Source organism: Staurois parvus, unplaced genomic scaffold (assembly GCF_062004578.1).
Source record: "Staurois parvus isolate SC_StPar_1 unplaced genomic scaffold, SC_StPar_1.0 ptg001987l, whole genome shotgun sequence".
Classification (NCBI taxonomy): Eukaryota; Metazoa; Chordata; class Amphibia; order Anura; family Ranidae; genus Staurois; species Staurois parvus.
The window spans coordinates 114,829-135,000 of NW_028319783.1; the positions used below are offsets into that span (position 1 = coordinate 114,829).

Consider the following 20,172-nt stretch of genomic DNA (forward strand, 5'->3'; position numbering starts at 1 on the left):
AATTGTGTGGACTGTTGATTTGATGACGAACTTTGTGCACCCTTAGGATGTCTTGACCAAGTAACAGCAGGATATCGGCACTTTCATCAAGGGCTGGTATTTGGTTGGCTATGTGCTTTAAGTGAGAATGGTGAAAAGCAGCTTCAGGAGTAGGGATCTCCTCTTTGATGCTTGGAATCTGGTTGCACTCAGTGATAGTAGGCAAAGATATTTCCACATTGTCATTCAGAGGAGCAACTACAAGACCACTGGCTCTCCTACCTAAGACTTCTGTAGTGCCGGAACAAGTGCTTAGAGTATAAGGCAGAGCATCTCCAGTTATCTTCAACAGTTCAAAAAACTGTTCTTGCAAGAGATCTGTTACTCTGATCATCCAGAATAATATACAGTCGTGTGGCCTTTTCAGGTTGATCTTGGGGTATACACGGACCAAGCATATCTTTGCACAAGATTTGTCGCAGAATCTTTCTCCACAGACCTCTGTACATGTAGAGAACACTGGGGTGGTGGGTGCTGCTTGATCTGGGCGCTCCCTGCCTTGCTGATTGTTTGTGAGCATAGTAGCGTTGTGCGAATATTGATGAAGAGCTTGCACAAGGTCATCACTGTCACACTCTATACATTTGATGATCGCTTTACAGTCCTTTGCAAAGTGTTCTCTGGAGGCACAGCATTTGTAGCAAACCCCAAATTTCTTCAAAAGATCCTTACGTTCTTGGAGGGTTTTCTTTCTGAAGTCGATATATTTCCTAAGTGGATGTGGTTTGTTATGTATTGGACACTGCCGATTTGGGTCCTCAATTTTCTTGTTTTGATCAGTCTTTTCAAGAACTGTAGCAGGTGCAGGTAGAACATTAGTCCTTTTCACTAACGATGGACCTCTACGGTCTCTGTGCGACATAAAGGTGAAACTGGAAAAATTAGAATATCGTGCAAAAGTTAATTTATTTCAGTGCAGCAACTTAAAAGGTGAAACTAATATATGAGACTCATTACATGCAAAGCAAGATAGTTCAAGCCGTGATTTGTCATCATTGTGATGATTATGGCTTACAGCTCATGAAAACCCCAAATCCACAATCTCAGAAAATGAGAATATTCCATGCAATCAATAAAACAAGGATTGTACATAGAACAATATCGGACCTCTGAAAAGTAGAAGCTGCATATGTACTCAGTACTTGGTTTGGGCCCCTTTTGCAGCAATTACTGCCTCAATGCGGCGTGGCATGGAAGCTATCAGCCTGTGGCACTGCTGAGGTGTTATGGAAGACCAGGATGCTTCAATAGCGGCCTTCAGCTCTTCTGCATTGTTCCGTCTCATGTCTCTCATCTTTCTCTTGGCATTGCCCCATAGATTCTCTATGGGGTTCAGGTCAGGCGAGTTTGCTGGCCAATCAAGCATAGTAAGTCCACGGTCATTGATCCAGGTTTTGGTGCTTTTGGCAGTGTGGGCGGAGCCAAGTCCTGCTGGAAAATGAAGTCAGCATCCCCATAAAGCTCGTCTGCGGAAGGAAGCATGAAGTGCTCCAAAATCTCCTGGTAGACGGCTGCGTTGACCCTGGACTTAATGAAGCACAGTGGACCAACACCAGCAGATGACATGGCTCCCCAAATCAGCAAACTGTGGACTGTGGAAACTTCACACTGGACCAGACTGAGAGACCGTTTAAAGGCACGGGAACCCATTGCAGGTGTTATGGCTGAATGAGCTGATTAGAGTGGGACACTTTGAGCCGAGAATATTCCACCTTTTCACAATATTCTCATTTTCTGAGATTGTGGATTTGGGGTTTTCATGAGCTGTAAGCCATAATCATCACAATGATGCCAAATCACGGCTTGAACTATCTTGCTTTGCATGTAATGAGTCTCATATATTAGTTTCACCTTTTAAGTTGCTGCACTGAAATAATGAACTTTTGCACGATATTCTAATGTTTCGAGTTTTACCTGTACGTGTGTTCGTAGGTCTTGGAGAGAGTGTACTGAGAAGGTTACAGTGCCCATATGAGAAACTTGGCCCATTCTTAGTGTCTGCAATTCTTTTGATGAACTCGCAGAAGTAGGAAAAAGGAGGAAATGCAACTCTATGTTCTTCCTTATACTTTGATCCAAGCGCTGCCCATTTTTTGAATTCCATATGGTAGCTTGAGAACAATAGATTTGATGCCATGAGAGGTGTCAAGGTAACTGAGACCAGATAAGTTGATGTCAGCCTTAGCAAGTTGAAGCTCTAATAGAACATCGCTGAGTTCTTGAAACTTTAGATTGTTGCTAGCAGAAATCCTTGGGAAGCTTTGCAACCTTTTGAATAAAGCATCTTCAATGGGCTGCTAAAGGTATGTTCAAGTCTGCCCCAAGCAGCATTAAAGCCTGCAGCAGGGTTGTCAATATGAACTGCTTTGAGCCTCTTGCTGTGTTCAGTAGACTGGGGACCTAGCCATCTGATGAGCAGATTTAATTCCTCTGTGGCATTGATGTCTAGGTCACTCATTGTGGCCTTAAAAGTGTATTTCCAGCCTCTGTGATTTTCAGGCTTGTCATCAAACTTAGTGAGGCCTGTCTTAAGTTCTCTGCAGAGCATGTATTTCGCAAACTGTGACATTATTATTATTATTATTATACAGTATTTATAAAGCGCCAATAGTTCGCTCAGCGCTGTACATTACAAAGGGGGACAGAACATGTGACAGAACAATACCAATACAATGCAAAACATGAGGGGATCGAGGGCCCTGCTCTTTGGAGCTTACAATCTAGGAGGGAGGGGATGGTGGTACAGGAGGAGATAGCTGTGGGGGATGGAGTGGTAGGAAGAGTGGAGGAGGTCGGTCAAGTTAGCAGGGGGTAGGGTAGGCTTCCCTGAAGAGATGGGTTTTCAGGGTGTGCCTAAAGGAGAGGAGAGTAGGTGATAATCTGATGGGTTGGGGCAGGGAGTTCCAGAGGATGGGTGACACCCTGGAGAAGTCCTGGAGGCGGGAATGGGAGGAGGAGACCAGGGAACTAGAGAGAAGGAGGTCTTGTGAGGAGTGTGTCCGTGTTTTCAGATTTTGGGTGCATGACTGCAGGTGGAACAGAGTTGGTTGTGACGGTTGGTGGACTTACGTGGAGTGACTTGGAATCATATGTTGCTGCTAAGGCATTCAATGCCGGAGCTGGCTTAAAGTCCATTGGCATGTTGGTTTGTAGAGTAGTGAGTTTGCTAGGAGGTACTCTGTTGGTGCCAAAGTAAGATGGACGATCTATCAAATATAGACCAGTGTCTGCGGCTAGCTGAGATGCTGCAGTCTGATTTATTGGAGGATATAAGGGCAAATCGTCTTGAGGTACAGTAGGTGCAGAGAAGAGACTTTGATGGCTGCTGTGACAGGAAATTGACGTTGTGGAGAGATGTGTGAAGAATCTGAGACATAAGATACAACTGAGTGTCTGGAATTGTTGTCTCTTTCGTTTTCACTAGCGGCTTGTTCTAAGACCCTTAACCTTGCCATGGCTCTGGCATGCTCACATTGTTTTTCCAAAACTTCATTTTCTGCCTTTTGACGTGTGGCTTCAGCCTCCATTTCTGCTTTCTTATATGCGGCCTGAGCCTCTATTTTTGCGGCCTGAGACTCTCTTTCTGCTTTCTTTTGGACGAAAGCTGCCTGAATTTGTGAAGCTTCAGCATCAGCACAGGCCTTTATTAGTTGTTGACTGAGTGTAGACCTTAATTGTATGAATTTGGAAGATCTTGAGGTGCGTCTAGTAGATGCAGAGCGATAAGATCTGGATTCATTGAGCTGTGTTATTCTCACCTCTGCCTTTGTTTTTGTGCGAACCACTAAATTGTCACTTTCAAGATTGAGCTCCTCAAAACTCATTAATTCTTCCAATGACCTTTGACTGTTGCCTGTTGCAATATATTTAATACACAGTTTTTGATAATTCTCATAAGCAACATTCAATTGCTGGATAGCACCCTCTTGTTGTAATGGCTCGTGAGATTGTTGGGAGAGAGCAGACATGCATTTAACAGTATTAGACCATAAGTCATTAATATTAGACAGCAATTCTTCTTTGTCAGCATTAAGATTTTCTTGCACTTTCCAGGTTGGATTTCTTAAGCGTTTTTCTCTTTTATCTAAGTCCTGCTCTGGATGAAGCTCTGATTGTGGTTGTGTATTAGTTTCCCCAGACTGTATATTACTTTCCTGAAACATGTTAGCAAGGAGAGGGGTTGATGGAAAGTTTACAGAGAAATGTATCACTTTTCCTGTGGGTTAGTTCAGGTTTCCTAGGCAATGGCTGCAGGAAGATTTCTTTCTTCCTTATAAGTTCACAGGCAAAGCCATGTGGTAATGCATACAGATGCAGTGTATAAACTTGCAGCTGTAAAACATTCACATCAATAATTTGTCCTGACACTGACTGAGTGTTATGCTGGGATATAAATAATGATAAACAGCACAAAACACAAAACCTCCTCACCACATAACAAAAAATCTTCTCCCAAAGAAATGTGCTTCCACCATCAGCCAGTTCAAAATCCACATCAACCGCACTCACCAGATATTGGAGAGTATTGCGCTCTATAGGATTTTAGGGATCCTATGCCCCCTCTATATTCTCCAGAGCTCCTTATCTGCCTTGACTAGCTTGATGCTCTCCTCCAACTCACTCCTAGTAAGAGGTCCCCATCAGTGCAAAAGAAAAAAATACCATAGTGTGATATTGCCAATACCATATACAGTATTATAATACCAGGCCACTCACATATTCAAGGATAATTAAAAGCATTTGTTTATTGCCTTCATCGGCTCACACAGATCCAAATAGCCAAAGTTCTATCCAGAAACCTCACAGCCTTTTGGTTTGCAGAGGATAACAATGCAGTTCCAACAACAAAGATGGCCGCGTGGAATGCACCGCTCAGCATGCGTTCCACTCACCGGAAGTGACGTAGGTCGTAAGGACAGCAGACCGGAAGTGCGTTGACGCGTTTCACCCCTCCCACAGGGCATTCTCAAGACATCACTTCCAGTCATCAGCCTCTTTTTTATACAGCCTAGGACCCCTCCCCTCTTATCCCATATGCTAATTCCCCATGTGACGCTTACTCCTTAACTGTTATCCTCTGCTCACCAGTGTGAGATTCCTTCACACTTAGTAGTCCGATGTATGGTTTAACAAAAATTATTTAGACCTATTATATTCTTGAAACAATATCATAAAAAACAATTAACCAATGATTAAATCACATACTAATATTAAAATAGAGGAATTCCCACAAAACAATATAAATTACGAATCCACATATATTGTGTACTGTTGGAGGAGAGCATCAAGCTAGTCAAGGCAGATAAGGAGCTCTGGAGAATATAGAGGGGGCATAGGATCCCTAAAATCCTATAAGGCGCAATACTCTCCAATATCTGGTGAGTGCGGTTGATGTTGATTTTGCACTGGTGGATGGTGGAAGCACATTTCTTTGGGAGAAGATTTTTTGTTTGTTTTTTTGATTGCACATATTGGGAAGAAGGACTTTTTATTTATACTGAATGTATTTTTATTTTTGTGTATACACTTCAATAATTTTTTTTGGACACTTTTTAACCACTTCCTGTCCGGACACTTTTACCCCCTTCCTGTCCAGGGCAATTTTCAGCTTTCAGCGCTATCACACTTTGAATGACAATTGCGCGGTCATGCAATACTGTACCCATATGAATTTTTTACCATTTTTTTGAGACAGATAAAGCTTTATTTTGGTGGTATTTATTCACCGCTGGGATTTATATATTTTTTACAATGTAAATGAAAATGTCTAAAAATTTTGAAAAAAAGTGTTTTTTTTAATAAACTTTTGCAAATAAATAATATTTCATCATAAATCTTGGCCAAAATTTATTCCGTTATTTTTTTAGTAAAAAAAAAAATCCAAATTAGTTTATAACCAAAAAATATAATTTTTAAACATTTTTTTTTACATTTTTATTTTATTTTTTTATATTATTATTTTTTATTTATTTTTGTTTTTTACATACTGTCACCCTAGCAGTACAGTGTCACCATGGTGACACTGTACTACTTGTGGGGGGTGATGAAGATTTTTTTTTTTTTACACTGATTGCTTTTACACCCATATAGGATGTAAAAGCAATCATTTCTCTTTCTCTCTGTCTGCATTCTTGCAGTCATTGAGAAATACTGAGCGAGCTGTGATTGGTCACAGCTTGTCACATGGTACAAGGCTGTTGTGAATAGCCTTGTACCATGTGACCTCTGTGATCATTCACAGATTTCACACATAGTAAGCAATGATGTCACAAGTGATATCTTGCTTACTACTGTGCATGTGATCACTGATTCGCCAATCAGTGATCACATGATCGGGACCTCGTACAGAGGTCCCGTCCAATGATCGGTGTTTCACTGTGTCCGGAGGACACAGCGGGCACCGCATCGCGGTGGTGCGCGCTCCCAGGGAGCGCGCACACCTAGAAAAGGCGGGTGCTGTTTAGGAACGGCAACCCGCCCCTGGACTGCCACCGCCCTGCCGTTTATAAACAGCAGGCGGACGGCAAGAGGTTAAACGTATTTATTATTGATGTTGATTAATGTTAGTTATGAGGTGAGGAGGTTTTGTGTTTTACGCTGTTTATCATTATTTTTATTAATTGGTGTATTGCACTGGTGTGCAGCAGCAGCATACCTTTACCTTTATCGCCTATTTTTGTGCGCTGGGGTTTGTGATATATTTATTATGCTGGGATATACTTGCAGGCTTGTGTAGAGGTGGCTGCACTCTCTATAGCTGTTATATCCAGTATCCATGTAACATCTCACTGTGTATTCTAGCTAGCAAGGATTCTTTTGAAGACAGTTCACCGATCCTTTGATTAGCCAGGATCCTATGAAGCATTCCACTGATCTTTTGACTGTTCTGTCTCTCCAATCTAAGCACTGATAGTGTGATCTCTGTAACTTACAGTTGTGATGAGATAGAGATAACATAAACCTCAGTTGGATACCACAGTCAGTGACTCAATCGATAAGACATCTTGTAGATCTTGGAAGTTTATTCCATAAACCGAGAGACTCTTACAACAATGAACATCGGATAGGTCAAAAGATCATAATGTTTTCTGCTCCATGCCATGAGGCTTGCTGCAATGCCTTACTGGGAAAAGGGGTGGGATATCTATACAGCATTAACTAAACCAAAGGAAAGGGAGGGGCAGAGACAAGATATAGAAAACACTTAAAGGCATATGACAGTCAATATGACAGTCATGTGAAACATGACAACACACTATAGAGGGATATACTTTGTTCATATTTCATGCCTGAAGTTTACAACCACTTTAAAGCGAAGTTCCAGTTGATTTAAAAAAAAATAAGTCAGTGGTGTCCTCACCATAACTAGTTTCACCAGCCGTCTTCTCTTCCCGTGTGGGCTGTAATAGCTTGCTGCTTCACAGCCGGGTGCTCACTGCGCATGCGTGAGTAGCGCTGCACTTCATTAATGGTTCTGTAGTCTTCTGGGACCTGTCCCAAAAGACTACAGAGAGGGAGGACACCTAGGTGATCGAACAGGAAGTGGGAGCGGCTACCCGTCAAATTCAGGTACCCGCACCCTCTCCACTCCCCAAATGTGCCAATCCTTAACGAGCAGTGGGGGGCAATTTATTAAAGCGGAACATCCCCTTTTGGGCGCAGCACTGCTTTAAAGTGTATTAAGAAATGGGGAAAACCTCCTGCGCTCAATCCTACTAAACTAAAAAACTAAAAATAGGCTGCTACACCTGCCTGCACCTTAATACCTAAAGTGAAAAACCAAAATACCAATCAATAAGTGTAGCGCTCTGTGAAAACAAACTAAATCTCAACATAAAAAATATGTGACATAATAGTGGAACAAACAGTGAATCCTAATGATATAAATGAATGCTACAACAGTGCAACATCACACGATAATGTGCATATGGTGAAAAGGACTGATATTAAGCCCCCTACTATGGGGGATATACCCTATAAAACAAGTGCTCAGTGTCAACACACTCTATTCATAACCATGAATAAACCAATAAAAACCTGAGGAAGTCACGTGAGCGGTGACACAACGCGTAGGTGACGTCATTTCCGGTGTGTATGCCATTTTTGGACTCCCTAAAGAATCCATGCAAGTACACCCATACATGAGGTTCTATATGCTGTATACAAGATGTACCATGTGAGTGTCCTGTGCATATTATTTTTATTACTGCGCTAATAAATGATAATACACTATGGAGGCTTTTCTCTTTGTGGACCATGTGGGAGCTGATTTTTCTGGATAAGAGCCATTTAGGATATTCCTTGGGGATACGCTTTAACCCAGGGGGATCCAGGAGTGATCCATAAGGCATTTAGGCCCTCTTAGGGTCGCAGCAAGGAGGTGAGAAGCCAATCTAGCTGTGTGTGGAGTCATCACCAGAGCCTGCAAACGCACAAGATTCACCTGCATGTTTGCATTTATTGTTGTGGACCCTGGTGGCACGTTTTGTTATATAAAGATATATTGTTGAGTAATCTGTTCATCTATACTCACTTGTTGCATATACATTTTTTTCTGTTTTTATCGGTTGATTCATGGTTATGAATAGAGTGTGTTGACACTGAGCACTTGTTTTATAGGGTATATCCCCCGTAGTAGGAGGCTTAACCGTTTCAATACCGGGCAATTTTACACCTTCCCCCCCAGGCCATTTTTCAGGTTTCAGCGCTCTCACACTTTGAATGACAATTGCGCGGTCATACAACATTGTACCCAAACTAAAATTTTATCATTTTCTTCACACAACTAGAGCTTTCTTTTGGTGGTATTTAATCACCGCTGGGGTTTTTATTTTTTGCTAAATTAACAAAAGAAGACCAAAAATTTTGAAAAAAAAACACATTTTCTTTGTTTCTGTTATAAAAGTTTACAAATAAATAATTGTTCTTCATAAATTTAGGCCGAGATGTATTCTGCTACATGTCTTTGGTGAAAATAACCCAAATTAGGATGTATTTTTTAGTTTGTAGGAAAGTTATAGAGTTCACAAACTATGGTATAGATCTGAATATTGATCAATCCTGAAGTACTGACGGCCAATCTAATTTCTTGAGGTCCAAGAATGTCAGAATAGTACAGATATCCCCCAAATGACCCTTTTTTGCAGAGTAGACAGTCCGACGTACTTCATAAGAGGCATGGCGAGTGTTTTGAAGTTGTATTTTTTTGTCATAATTTTTCGGAAAATGAAAAAATTAAAAAAATTATTTTCACTATTTTTTTTTTTTTACATACTGTCACCAGTGCAGTACAGCGTCATCATATAACTGGCATGGCGGTGAACAGGGACACTGACTGGTGACAGTATGAAAAAAATATATATATATATTTTTTTTAAATTTTTCTTTATTTTTTTATTATATTTAATTTATTACATTTTTTTTTATTTTTTTTAAGATTTTTTTTTCATATTTTACTTTGACCAAAGTAGTACAATGTTACCATAGTAACATTGTACTACTTTGGGGAAGTGATCTGTATTTTTTTTTTTTTTTTTACACAATTTGCTTATAGCAAAGAATTACTTTGCTATAAGCAAGCATTTACCTGAATGAAATCGATTCATTCAGCTTTTTTTTTTTTTTTTTTTTTTTTTTGTGCTTAGCTGTGATTTGGTCACAGCTAATCACATGACATGTGCATGTGATTAGCTGTGACCATTCACAGCTAGGCACTAGTATACAATGGATGGCATCATGAATGAAGCCATCCATTGTATACAACTGTCATGTGACCTGCTGTGATTGGTCACGGCAGGTCACATGGTACCGGCAACGGGAGCCGGTACTCGGATCTGTCATCGGCCGTGTCCAAGGTGCACGGCGGGTGACAGATCGCACTGCTGTGCCGCTCTGCATTAGCGCAAACGGCGCATGTGCGGGAGCACGCCAAATGGCATGCACCTGGAATGCAGATACACAACTGAAGCCGCCAAACGGCCATTGGCCGGGCGGCTAATGGTTAATATCAGTCATTTTCACCATATGCACATTATCGTGTGATGTTGCACTGTTGTAGCATTCATTTATATCATTAGGATTCACTGTTTGTTCCACTATTATGTCACATATTTTTTATGTTGAGATTTAGTTTGTTTTCACAGAGCGCTACACTTACTGCTTTAAAGTGGATCACCCTGGCATCCAGGGAACTCCGGAATGATCCACTACAGGAAGGATCTCTGTAATTAAGCCCAACTATGAGTGAAACATATCAGTGAGGAGTTCCCGAAATGAGGATCTGTTGTATTGTGTTCTGTTCATTCAATTTATTTACTATCTTTAGAACAATCTGGTACACAGCAGATCTTCTTTTGTGAGGTGGATCTTCTTTGAAGCTAGGACAAGCTTCTTCTGCAATCAGCAGCCAGTGCTCTGTTGAACAGACTATTTTGGAGCTTTAGAGTTTGTTTGTTTTCTGCAACTCCAGAATGATGATTGATGCCCTCCATCATTCTCTTAGCAGAACTTTCCTTTAATAAAGCAGCACAGTGGCTAAATGGTTAGCACTTCCACCTGCAGTACTTGAGTCATTGGTTCAAACCCCAGCCACAGCACCACCTGCCTGGAGTTTGCATGTTCTCCCTGTGCCTGTTTGTGTTTCCTCTAGGTATTCTGGTTTCCTTCCACACTCTAATGCCATGCTGGTATGTTAATTGGATCCTGTTTAAATTGTCCCTAGTATGTGTATGTATGAATGTAAGTTAGGGACCTTAGATTGTACGCCCCTTGAGGGTTAGGGACTGATGTGAATGTACAATATATATGTAAAGTGCTGTGTAAATTGATGGCGCTATATAAGTACCTGAAATAAATAAAATCTGCCAGAAAGATATATCAATAATAATAACACCATGAGCAATTATGTTGACAATAATTAATTTGGTTTTATATCTATGGTCAGTCTACCTTACAGCAGTAATTTATTGCGTATTTGCAGCATATGATGAATTTGGCGCCATTTGATTAGTTGGTAAGATGCCTATTTTTCCTTCAGATGAGCAGTCAGCACATTCAAGCCAACGTACCAGTGAGGGGAAGAAAACTCCAACCAAAGAGCAGAGATCCGTGGATGACCGAACTGGTGAAGTCTCCAATACAAAGCTAGGTAAAAATGCTGCACCAGATCAAGTTCAAGGTTGGTTCCTTGCAAATTTAACTACATTTCCAATCCCTCTACCTTACAGCAGTAATTTATTGTGTATTTGCAGCATATGATGAATTTAGCGTCATTTGATAAGTTGGTAAGATGCCTATTTTTCCTTCAGGTGAGCAGTCAGCACATTCAAGCCAATTTACCAGTGAGGGGAAGAAAACTCTGACCAAAAAGCAGAGATCTGAGGATGGCCGAACTGTGGAAGTCTCCAATACAAAGCTAGAGAAAAATGCTGCACCAGATCACGTTCAAGGTTGGTTCCTTGCAAATTTAACTACATTTCCAATCCCTCTGATTAACCAACAAAGAACAGCATAAGTTTTAGAAATGCCTCCACTGGTGTTTAGCCTGATCTGGATCCAGATAGGTTTGGCTGTGTCAGAGACGAGGGCAAACTCTTCTTTCGGGAAGGTAGGAGGATCATGGAAGTTGAAACTTATCTGTACACACATGTGCTGGGTAGAATTTGGATGACTATTAAATGGTTCAACTGGTTCCCACCATCATTTCCACCCTGGCATGCGTATTGCTAAATACCTTAAGTACATGTGCAGTTAAAACTTTTTTATTTTGTTTCGGATAAAGCAGGAAAGGGTTGTCACCGGGGTCACAGTTGGAAGATGTATCCTCTCCTATTTGGTAACAACTGTAACTTTTTGAACTTCCCATCACTTCATCTGTTAGAGACAATAGTCACCAGGACAAATGGAGAGAGTGAATCTTCCCAGCAAGGACACAGCAAAAAAGACCAGATAGGGGTTCTTACCTCCAGACAGGGGATCTTACCCTCTTGCTGAACCACTTTGGCTCTCATACCTTTATATCTATTATGGACCAGAGATATTTATTTCATTTTCACAATAGACCTGTTTATTTGGGGAAAACATTGCTGTTACTTTATGACAACAAAGCAATACATACAGTGAGGAACAGAAGTATTTGAACCCCCTGCGATTTTGCAAGTTCTCCCACTTAGAAATCATGGAGGCGTCTGAAATTCACATTGTAGGTGCATTCCCACTCTGAAAGACAGAATTGAAAAAAAAAATCAGGAAATCACATTGTCTGAAGTTTCCCAATGACCATCTGGATGATCCAGAGGAAGCATGGGAGAAAGTCATGTGGTCAGATGAGACCAAAGTAGAACTTTTTGGTCTAAACTTCACTCGTCGTGTTTGGAGGAAAAAGAAGGATGACTTGCATCCCAAGAACACCATCCCTACTGTGAAGCATGGGGGTGGTAACATCATGCTTTGGGGGTGCTTTTCTGCAAAGGGGACAGGATGACTGCACTGTATTAAGGAGAGGATGAATGGGGCCATTTATTGTGAGATTTTGAGCAACAACCTTCTTCCCTCAGTCAGAGCATTGAAGATGGGTGGTGGCTGGGTCTTCCAACATGACAACGACCCGAAGCACACAGCCAGGAGAACCAAGGAGTGGCTCCGTAAGAAGCATATCAAGGTTCTGGAGTGGCCTAGCCAGTCTCCACGCCTAAATCCAACAAAACATCTTTGGAGGGACCTGAAACTCCGTGTTGCTCAGCGACAGCCCCGAAACCTGACAGATCTAGAGGAGATCTATGTGGAGGAGTCGGCCAAAATCCCTGTTGCAGTGCAAACCTGGTCAAGAACTACAGGAAACCTCTGACTTCTGTAATTGCAAACAAAGGCTTCTGTACCAAATATTAACACGGATCTTCTCAGGGGTTCAAATACTTCTGTTCAGCAGTGCGAGACAAATACATTCTTTAAAAATCATACAATGAGATTTCCGGAATTTTTTTTCTCTCAGAGTGGGAATGCACCTACAGTGTGAATTTCAGACGCCTCCATGATTTCTAAGTGGGAGAACTTGCAAAATCGCAAGGTGTTCAAATACTTCTGTTCCTCACTGTACTTTGTTTTGGGGGGAAAACTAGGCTTTCTTTCAGCGATATTATCTTGCAAAAATTATTTTCTTTTCTATGTATCCTATAGGCCAGTGGTCTCCAAACTGCAGTCCGGGGGCCAGATGCGGTCCTTTGATTGCCTTTATCTGGCCCTTGTGGCACTATTCCTCCCACTGATGAGGCACCATTCCTTCCACTAACACCAACATTGGGACATAATTCCTTCCACTGATATAAAATATAGAGTGCTATTACTCCCGCTAACACTAAAGACGGTGCACTTTACCTCCCACTGATATCATTGATTGTGCACTACTCCTGCTAATGACACCAATGCTGGAGTGCCGGTCCTTCCACTGATATCAGGATTGGGGCAAATTTTCTTTCACTGATACCAGTGTTGGGGAATCATTCCTTCCACTGACACCAATGATTGGGCACTATTTCTGCTGCATTTTCCACTCCCACTGGTTACAGTCTGGCCCCCCTAAAGTCAGAAGACCAGAAAACTGGCTCTTTGTTCAGAAAGTTTGGAGACCCCTGTTATAGACGAAAAGACATAAAAATGAAGCTTTTTTTATCAGTTTTAGTAAAAAAAAAAATACTATAGTTCTGTCATCTATAAATGACACTAAAATTGTGTTTATGGTGCAAAGCACGGCAGAGGAGTTTCCCCGTTCTTTTGGTATGTGACCAGAGCAATTTCCACTATAGACCTGTTCATTTGGGGAAAACTGTGTCATTACTTCAAGACATTAAAGTAATACATATGTTGTGTTTTAGAGGATAAAAGAGGCTTTCTTTCATCAATGTCATCTTGCAAAAATTAGACAAAAAAGCATAAAAAAAGAGGGGGGATACCACTTTTATGTGTATATTATCAGTGTAATTAACAAAAATAGGTTTGTTGTGCATAACAGTATACAATTTTATTTATAATTTGCTCTGTTCAAAATATCAATTAAATGATGTTCCTGGTTTAAAGCATGACAAAGGAGTTTGTGCATTCTCGTTAGGTGACATTAACTGCTTCCCATCCATCCTATAGCAGAAGTATTGCTACAGGGCGGTACGGATGAGCAAAAGCATGCATACTGTATATACGTGATTTTGCATTTCTGGGTAGGGGGTGCTCATGAGGTCGCACGCGCTCCCTGCAGCTGTCAATCACTGGGTCCCGGCCTGTGATTACTCGCTGGAGCCTGGTGATTGCCGAGCATCTCTGATGGGAGAGAGAACTGCTTGTAAACAAAACAGTTCTCCTCCTTGTCAGCTCTGGCACACTGCTTTGCATGGCTGTGCTTACAGTGAAGTACTAATGCAAAGCACCTAATAAAACAGCAAAACCCTTTGATCGCCCCTCATGTTAACCCCTTCCAGCCCAGTGCCATTAGTACAGTGTCAGTGCTTTTTATTAGCACTGATCACTGTACTGGTGTCATTGTGGATGTCAGATGAGGAGAAGGGGAGTTAATTAGGGTGTAGGACTAACTAATGGTTTACAAGGGTGTTAAATAGTAATACAAATGTATTAAAAACTAGAAAAGCTACAATTTCTGGGGAAATTGTGTGAAGTGTTCTTGCCTGCAGCAGTAGTCTACAACTGGAGTGGGCGGAGTAATTGGGTGGAGTGGCTTGTCACTCAGCTGCCTGCTCACACACCTGGGTTCCTATGGCAACTCACTCTACAGCAAGGGCAGAGAAGAGCGGTTAAAAACAAACTGCTCCAACTTGCTCACTTCACTGGCGGTTGCCTTCTTCAAACGGTTGTAGTTTAAAAATGATAACTCCTATATTGTGAGAATCACAGGACCCAGACCTACATTTTGATGCATAGTATGTCTCTGAAATTTTAAAAATGAAGGCACAGTCGCAGTTTAGAAATTGCCCTTTACATTTGAGGTGGCTAGAGTGGAGTTTCAATGAATGTCAATGGGCGGTGTGAGTTGCAAACAAATAGTCATATTGTGAAAACTATCAGGACTGTGGCTTAGCCGTGGACATTGTTAGTGGCAGCAGGGATATCTGAACATTTTGATATAAGATTTGTGTAGGTGGGCTTGAAAATGAGGGAGTGATGGCAGTTTAGAAATCATGTCCTGATCTTTCAGCTCACACTCTAGCTTTTGTCAGCTCCCACTCTAGTTTTGAACATTCCGCCATTCATTCCTATGGAACCAATTTCACCACAAAATATATATGTATACAACAGTTACGCCCACTCCATAAAGTTACTCTGCCCAGTCCAACCTTTTCACAGTTACTCCAGCCACTCCAACCACACAACAGTTACTCCGCCCACTCCACCCAGTTACTCCGTCCACTCCAGTTGTAGACTAATGGTGGAGGAAAGAACACTTCACACAATTTCCCCAGAAATTGTAGCTTTTCTAGTTATTATTATCATTATTATTATTTTTCGGGATTTATATAGTGCCAACAGTTTGCACAGCGCTTTACAAAATGAAGGCAGACATTACATTTACAATACAATTTGGTACAAGAGGAAGCCAAGGGTCCTGATCCTGGGAGCTTACAATCTAGGAGGAAGGATTGAATGATACAAAAGGTAATACCTGTGGAGGGGAGGAGCTGATGGAGAAAATAAAAGGCAGTTTACTAGTTAGAAGCAGGACAGGCTTCTTTAAAGAGGTTTTCAGGGATCATCTAAAGGTGGATAGATTAGGAGATAGCTGGACAGGTTGGGGTAGGGAGTTCCATAGGATGGGAGAAGCTCGGGAGAAATCCTGGAGGCGAGCATGAGAGATGGTGACACAGGAACTAGAGAGCAGAAGGTCTTGGGCGGATCGAAGAGAGCGGTTTGGTTGATATTTTGATATTATGTTGGTGATGTAGCTGGGGGGGAGTTGTGGAAGGCTTTGTAAGTTGTTGTTAGTATTTTGAATTTTATTCGTTGAGCGAGTGGAAGCCAGTGGAGGGATTGGCAGAGAGGGGTGGAGAACACTGAATGGAGGCCAGTGGAGGGATTGGTAGAGAGGGGTGGAGAACACTGAATGGAGGCCAGTGGAGGGATTGGTAGAGAGGGGTGGAGAACACTGAATGGAGGCCAGTGGAGGGATTGGTAGAGAGGGGTGGAGGACACTGAATGGAGGCCAGTGGAGGGATCGGCAGAGAGGGGTGGAGAACACTGTATGGAGGCCAGTGGAAGGATCGGCAGAGAGGGGTGGAGGACATTGAATGGAGGCCAGTGGATGGATTGGCAGAGAGGGGTGGAGGACATTGAATGGAGGCCAGTGGAAGGATTGGCAGAGAGGGGTGGAGGACATTGAATGGAGGCCAGTGGATGGATTGGCAGAGAGGGGTAGCAGACCCTGAACGGTTGGTAAGGTGGAGGGGCCTGGCAGCAGCATTCATGATGGACTGGAGGGGGGATAGCCTATGTAAGGTATAACCGGTATTATCGGTAGAAGAGTGATGGTAGGGGGGCAGAGGAGCTGCATGCAGAGATACAACCTAAAAATGTTGTTAAAGATGTTAGGATGTATCGTTTGTATTCCCTGTACATAACTTGTGGTAGTAAAGTGTCTTTTATAGAAACCCGCTGACAGGCAGGCATTATTTTATATTGTAAAAGAGACTTGCCAGTCCAGCTGCCAGGACTGCCAATCAAAAGTTCAGATTCCAAGAAATGGGCCCTGAAGATTCTTCAGAACTGACACGTCCTGGACTGATCTCAGTGGTTTTTCCTGCTGACTCCAAACATACTGCAGGAACATTGCAAATGTCTAATAACATGTAAACATTTTATGTTTTATTTCATTTTTCTTTTCTTTTACCTTTACAGGACCAGTTCACAATTTGCTTTCCCAGGTGAGAAATGTAGTTTATGTGTGAAATCATGTGACTATAAACTTCAAAATGTGCTGCAATTCAAAGCCATTGAACAAGCTGCACAGTGCAGGGATAATATTGCAGGGGGAACCATATATAAAGGTATAAAACATTTGCTTTAGATATATTTCAAAGTATACCTGCAGTGCAAGCATATTATATAGTCTATGGTATGGGATAACAGGTCCCGGGACCCCAGGAACCTGTAGTGTACTAATATTTAAATACCAACTTCAAAAAGTCTCTGCTTCATGTTTGTGAGTGAGTACGGAGGAATGGGGGGCTTTGCACTTTTTTTAAATTTTTTTTTTTTTATATACCTTTATTTATTTTTTGTTAACTTTATTGCTATTACAAGGGATGAACAACATCCCTTGTATTAGCATGGGCCATGATAGGTCCTCCTTATGGAGAGATCTGGCGTCTGGTTGGCTGCTTTACTGGCTGTTAACGGTCAGGTAAGCAAGGAACAGAAACCGGAAGTGACAAAATCCTTGCTGCTTCCTGTCTCTGACATAACACAATGGGAGGAACAACTTTCTTTCCTCTCGCTGTGTGCCCAGAATCAGATGCCATGGTTGCATTCTTACCGGGCTCCCAGATCGCGCAGGAAAGCCCAGTAAAGGAGGTGGTGGCGGTGGGAGGGGATGTGACCCGTTTCTCCAATTGTAAAAGTAATCCAGCTGCTCGTTAGCAGCTAGGATTATTTTTACTTTGTAGGAAATTGCCCAACAAAATTATATCTTGATCATTGCTGCAGTGATGATCGAGATATCACGCTTCCCAGGCCACAAAATTTCCACTCGCCTACTCGCATATGGCAAGTGGAAATAACATGGGGGTGAGTGTGTCCCACAGGGTTGTCTGTACATCGGCACTGGCAGAGAGCATTCAGACTGCTAAGTACGCAGAGCAAAGTGAAAGCAAAGGGACCGGGAGTGTCTGCTGTGCTCTCTGCCTCCTCCTAGAATGCAGTACCTGGATGTGTGATGGATGGCTGTATACATGTGTTTGTATGTGTGTGTGTGTGTGTGTGTGTACACGTGTCTGGATGTGTGTGTACACGTGTCTGGATGTGTGTGTACACGTGTCTGGATGTGTGTGTACATGTGTCTGGATGTGTGTGTGTGCACACGTGTCTGGATGTGTGTGTACACGTGTCTGGATCTGTGTGTACACGTGTCTGGATGTGTGTGTGTACACATGTCTGCATGTGTGTGTGTACATGTGTCTGGATGTGTGTGTGTGTACACATGTCTGGATGTGTGTGTGTGTACACATGTCTGGATGTGTGTGTGTGTACACGTGTCTGAATGTGTGTGTGCACACATGTCTGGGTGTGTGTGTACACATCTGGATGTGTGTGTGTGTCTACACATGTCTGGATATGTGTGTGTACATGTGTCTGGATGTGTGTGTGTGTACATGTGTTTGGATGTGTGTGTGTACATATGTCTGGATGTGTGTGTGTGTACACGTGTCTGGATGTGTGTGTGTACGTGTCTGGATGTGTGTGTGTGTGTACATGTGTTTGGATGTGTGTGTGTACATATGTCTGGATGTGTGTGTGTGTACACGTGTCTGGATGTGTGTGTACACATGCCTGAATGTGTGTGTGTATGTACATGTGTCTGTATGTGTGTGTACACGTGTCTGTGTGTGTGCATGTGTACATGTGTCTGTGTGTGTTTTCTTGTGTCTATATGTGTGTGTGTGTGTACATGTGTCTGTATGTGCTTGCCTGTATGTGTGTGTGTAAACATATGGGTGATTTGGTCAGGTTCAGGATGATGTGGTTATTCTGGTGGCAGAGTTTGGGGGGCATTTGAGGTTCTGCTGGGTGGAAAAGACGGTAGGATATGCTTGATAGTTATGGCTTGGTGAGTGAGAGATTATGGGGGGTTAAGGTTAAATGCGGTATGATGGAGTGTTTAGGGGGACATTGGGGACCCTGATATATTGTAAAAGGACCCTGATGTAATGTGGGGGGATTCTGGGAACCCTGATGTAATGTGGGGAGACTCTGAAGACCCTGATGGCATGTGGTGGGACTCTGGGGACCCCAATATAATGTGGGGGGACTCTGGGGACCCTGATGTAATGTGGGGGGATTCTGGGAACCCTGATGTAATGTGGGGAGACTCTGAAGACCCTGATGTCATGTGGTGGGACTCTGGGGACCCCAATATAATGTGGGGGGACTCTGGGGACCCCAATATAATGTGGGGAGACTCTGGGGACCCCAATATAATGTGGGGGGGTTCTGGGGACCCTGATGTAATGTGCGGGGACTATGAGGACCTTGGTGTAATGTGGGGGGACTGTGATAACCCTGATGTAATGTGGGGGAGACTCCGAGGACCCTGATGTAATGCAGGGAACATTTCACAGTATCATTTCATGAGATAATTTTGGAGGGCGTGTTTAGGGGTGGAGTTAGGGCTGGGCAGGGTAGAGGTTGGGTGGGGCAATAGGTGGTGAGTAACTCTTAAGGCTTAGCTAGTAGCTCAGGACTTGAAATTTTGAGCTCTGCCCTTCCCCTCCGAGGATGTTCATATTCACATATGGTGGATGGGAAGTGAATATTGGAATGGCCTAGAATTGTGCATGTGGTGAGCTCTCTATACTATACAGTGATTTTATTAGAAATGGGATCCTTTTCAGTTGCTTTGTCTTTTGGTTTTTAAATTTCAATCTATAAGAGAGAGTTGCAGGTCATGTCTTGCAGTTGATTTGCTTGTTTGGTCTGGCTTAATAACTAGTTTCTCCTTTTGTTACCAGCTAAGCGGGAAGCAAGTTGTGGGATTCTTCTCCAGTTCCTCCGAGGAAGATTATAGATGGTTGATGGATCTGGCTGATCGTCATGTTAAACGAGTTCACTCCTGTTGTATTGGCAACAGTGGCTTCCATCATTTCATGCATGATGTGCAACAATGTAAACTTGGGATCCTCTATCACACCATGAAACGGGGGAGGATCAATATTTCCGATGTGACTGATGCTATCTATGACCAACACTTGGAATACATGTCTTCCCAGCTTGGTGTGTAAAACAGCGGAACTCCTCTAAGTTCTTTTATTTGTTGTAAATTTCTCATTACAAATGGAAGTTTTATAAGATGAGGGTGTAGGAGTTACTTTTTTGTTTCTTCAGCTATGCAAAAACCACATGTCCTATGGACACAAATCAGAGGCA

At 42.4% G+C, this 20,172-nt stretch overlaps 1 protein-coding gene across 3 annotated transcripts in view; it reads left to right on the forward strand.

Moving 5' to 3' along the window:
• LOC149433078 (uncharacterized) overlaps window positions 1-20,172 on the forward strand; it is a 144,510-nt gene that overhangs the window by 114,189 nt on the left and 10,149 nt on the right. The window contains exons 7-10 of one of the 3 annotated variants that reach the window (XM_089664680.1): window positions 11,075-11,215; window positions 11,346-11,486; window positions 16,930-16,955; window positions 19,758-20,019. In XM_089664680.1, the coding sequence (XP_089520806.1) occupies window positions 11,075-11,215; window positions 11,346-11,486; window positions 16,930-16,955; window positions 19,758-20,019 (570 nt within the window). The remainder of the gene's footprint in view (window positions 1-11,074; window positions 11,216-11,345; window positions 11,487-16,929; window positions 16,956-19,757; window positions 20,020-20,172) is intronic. The other 2 variants (XM_089664681.1, XM_089664682.1) reach the window with 2 other exon arrangements.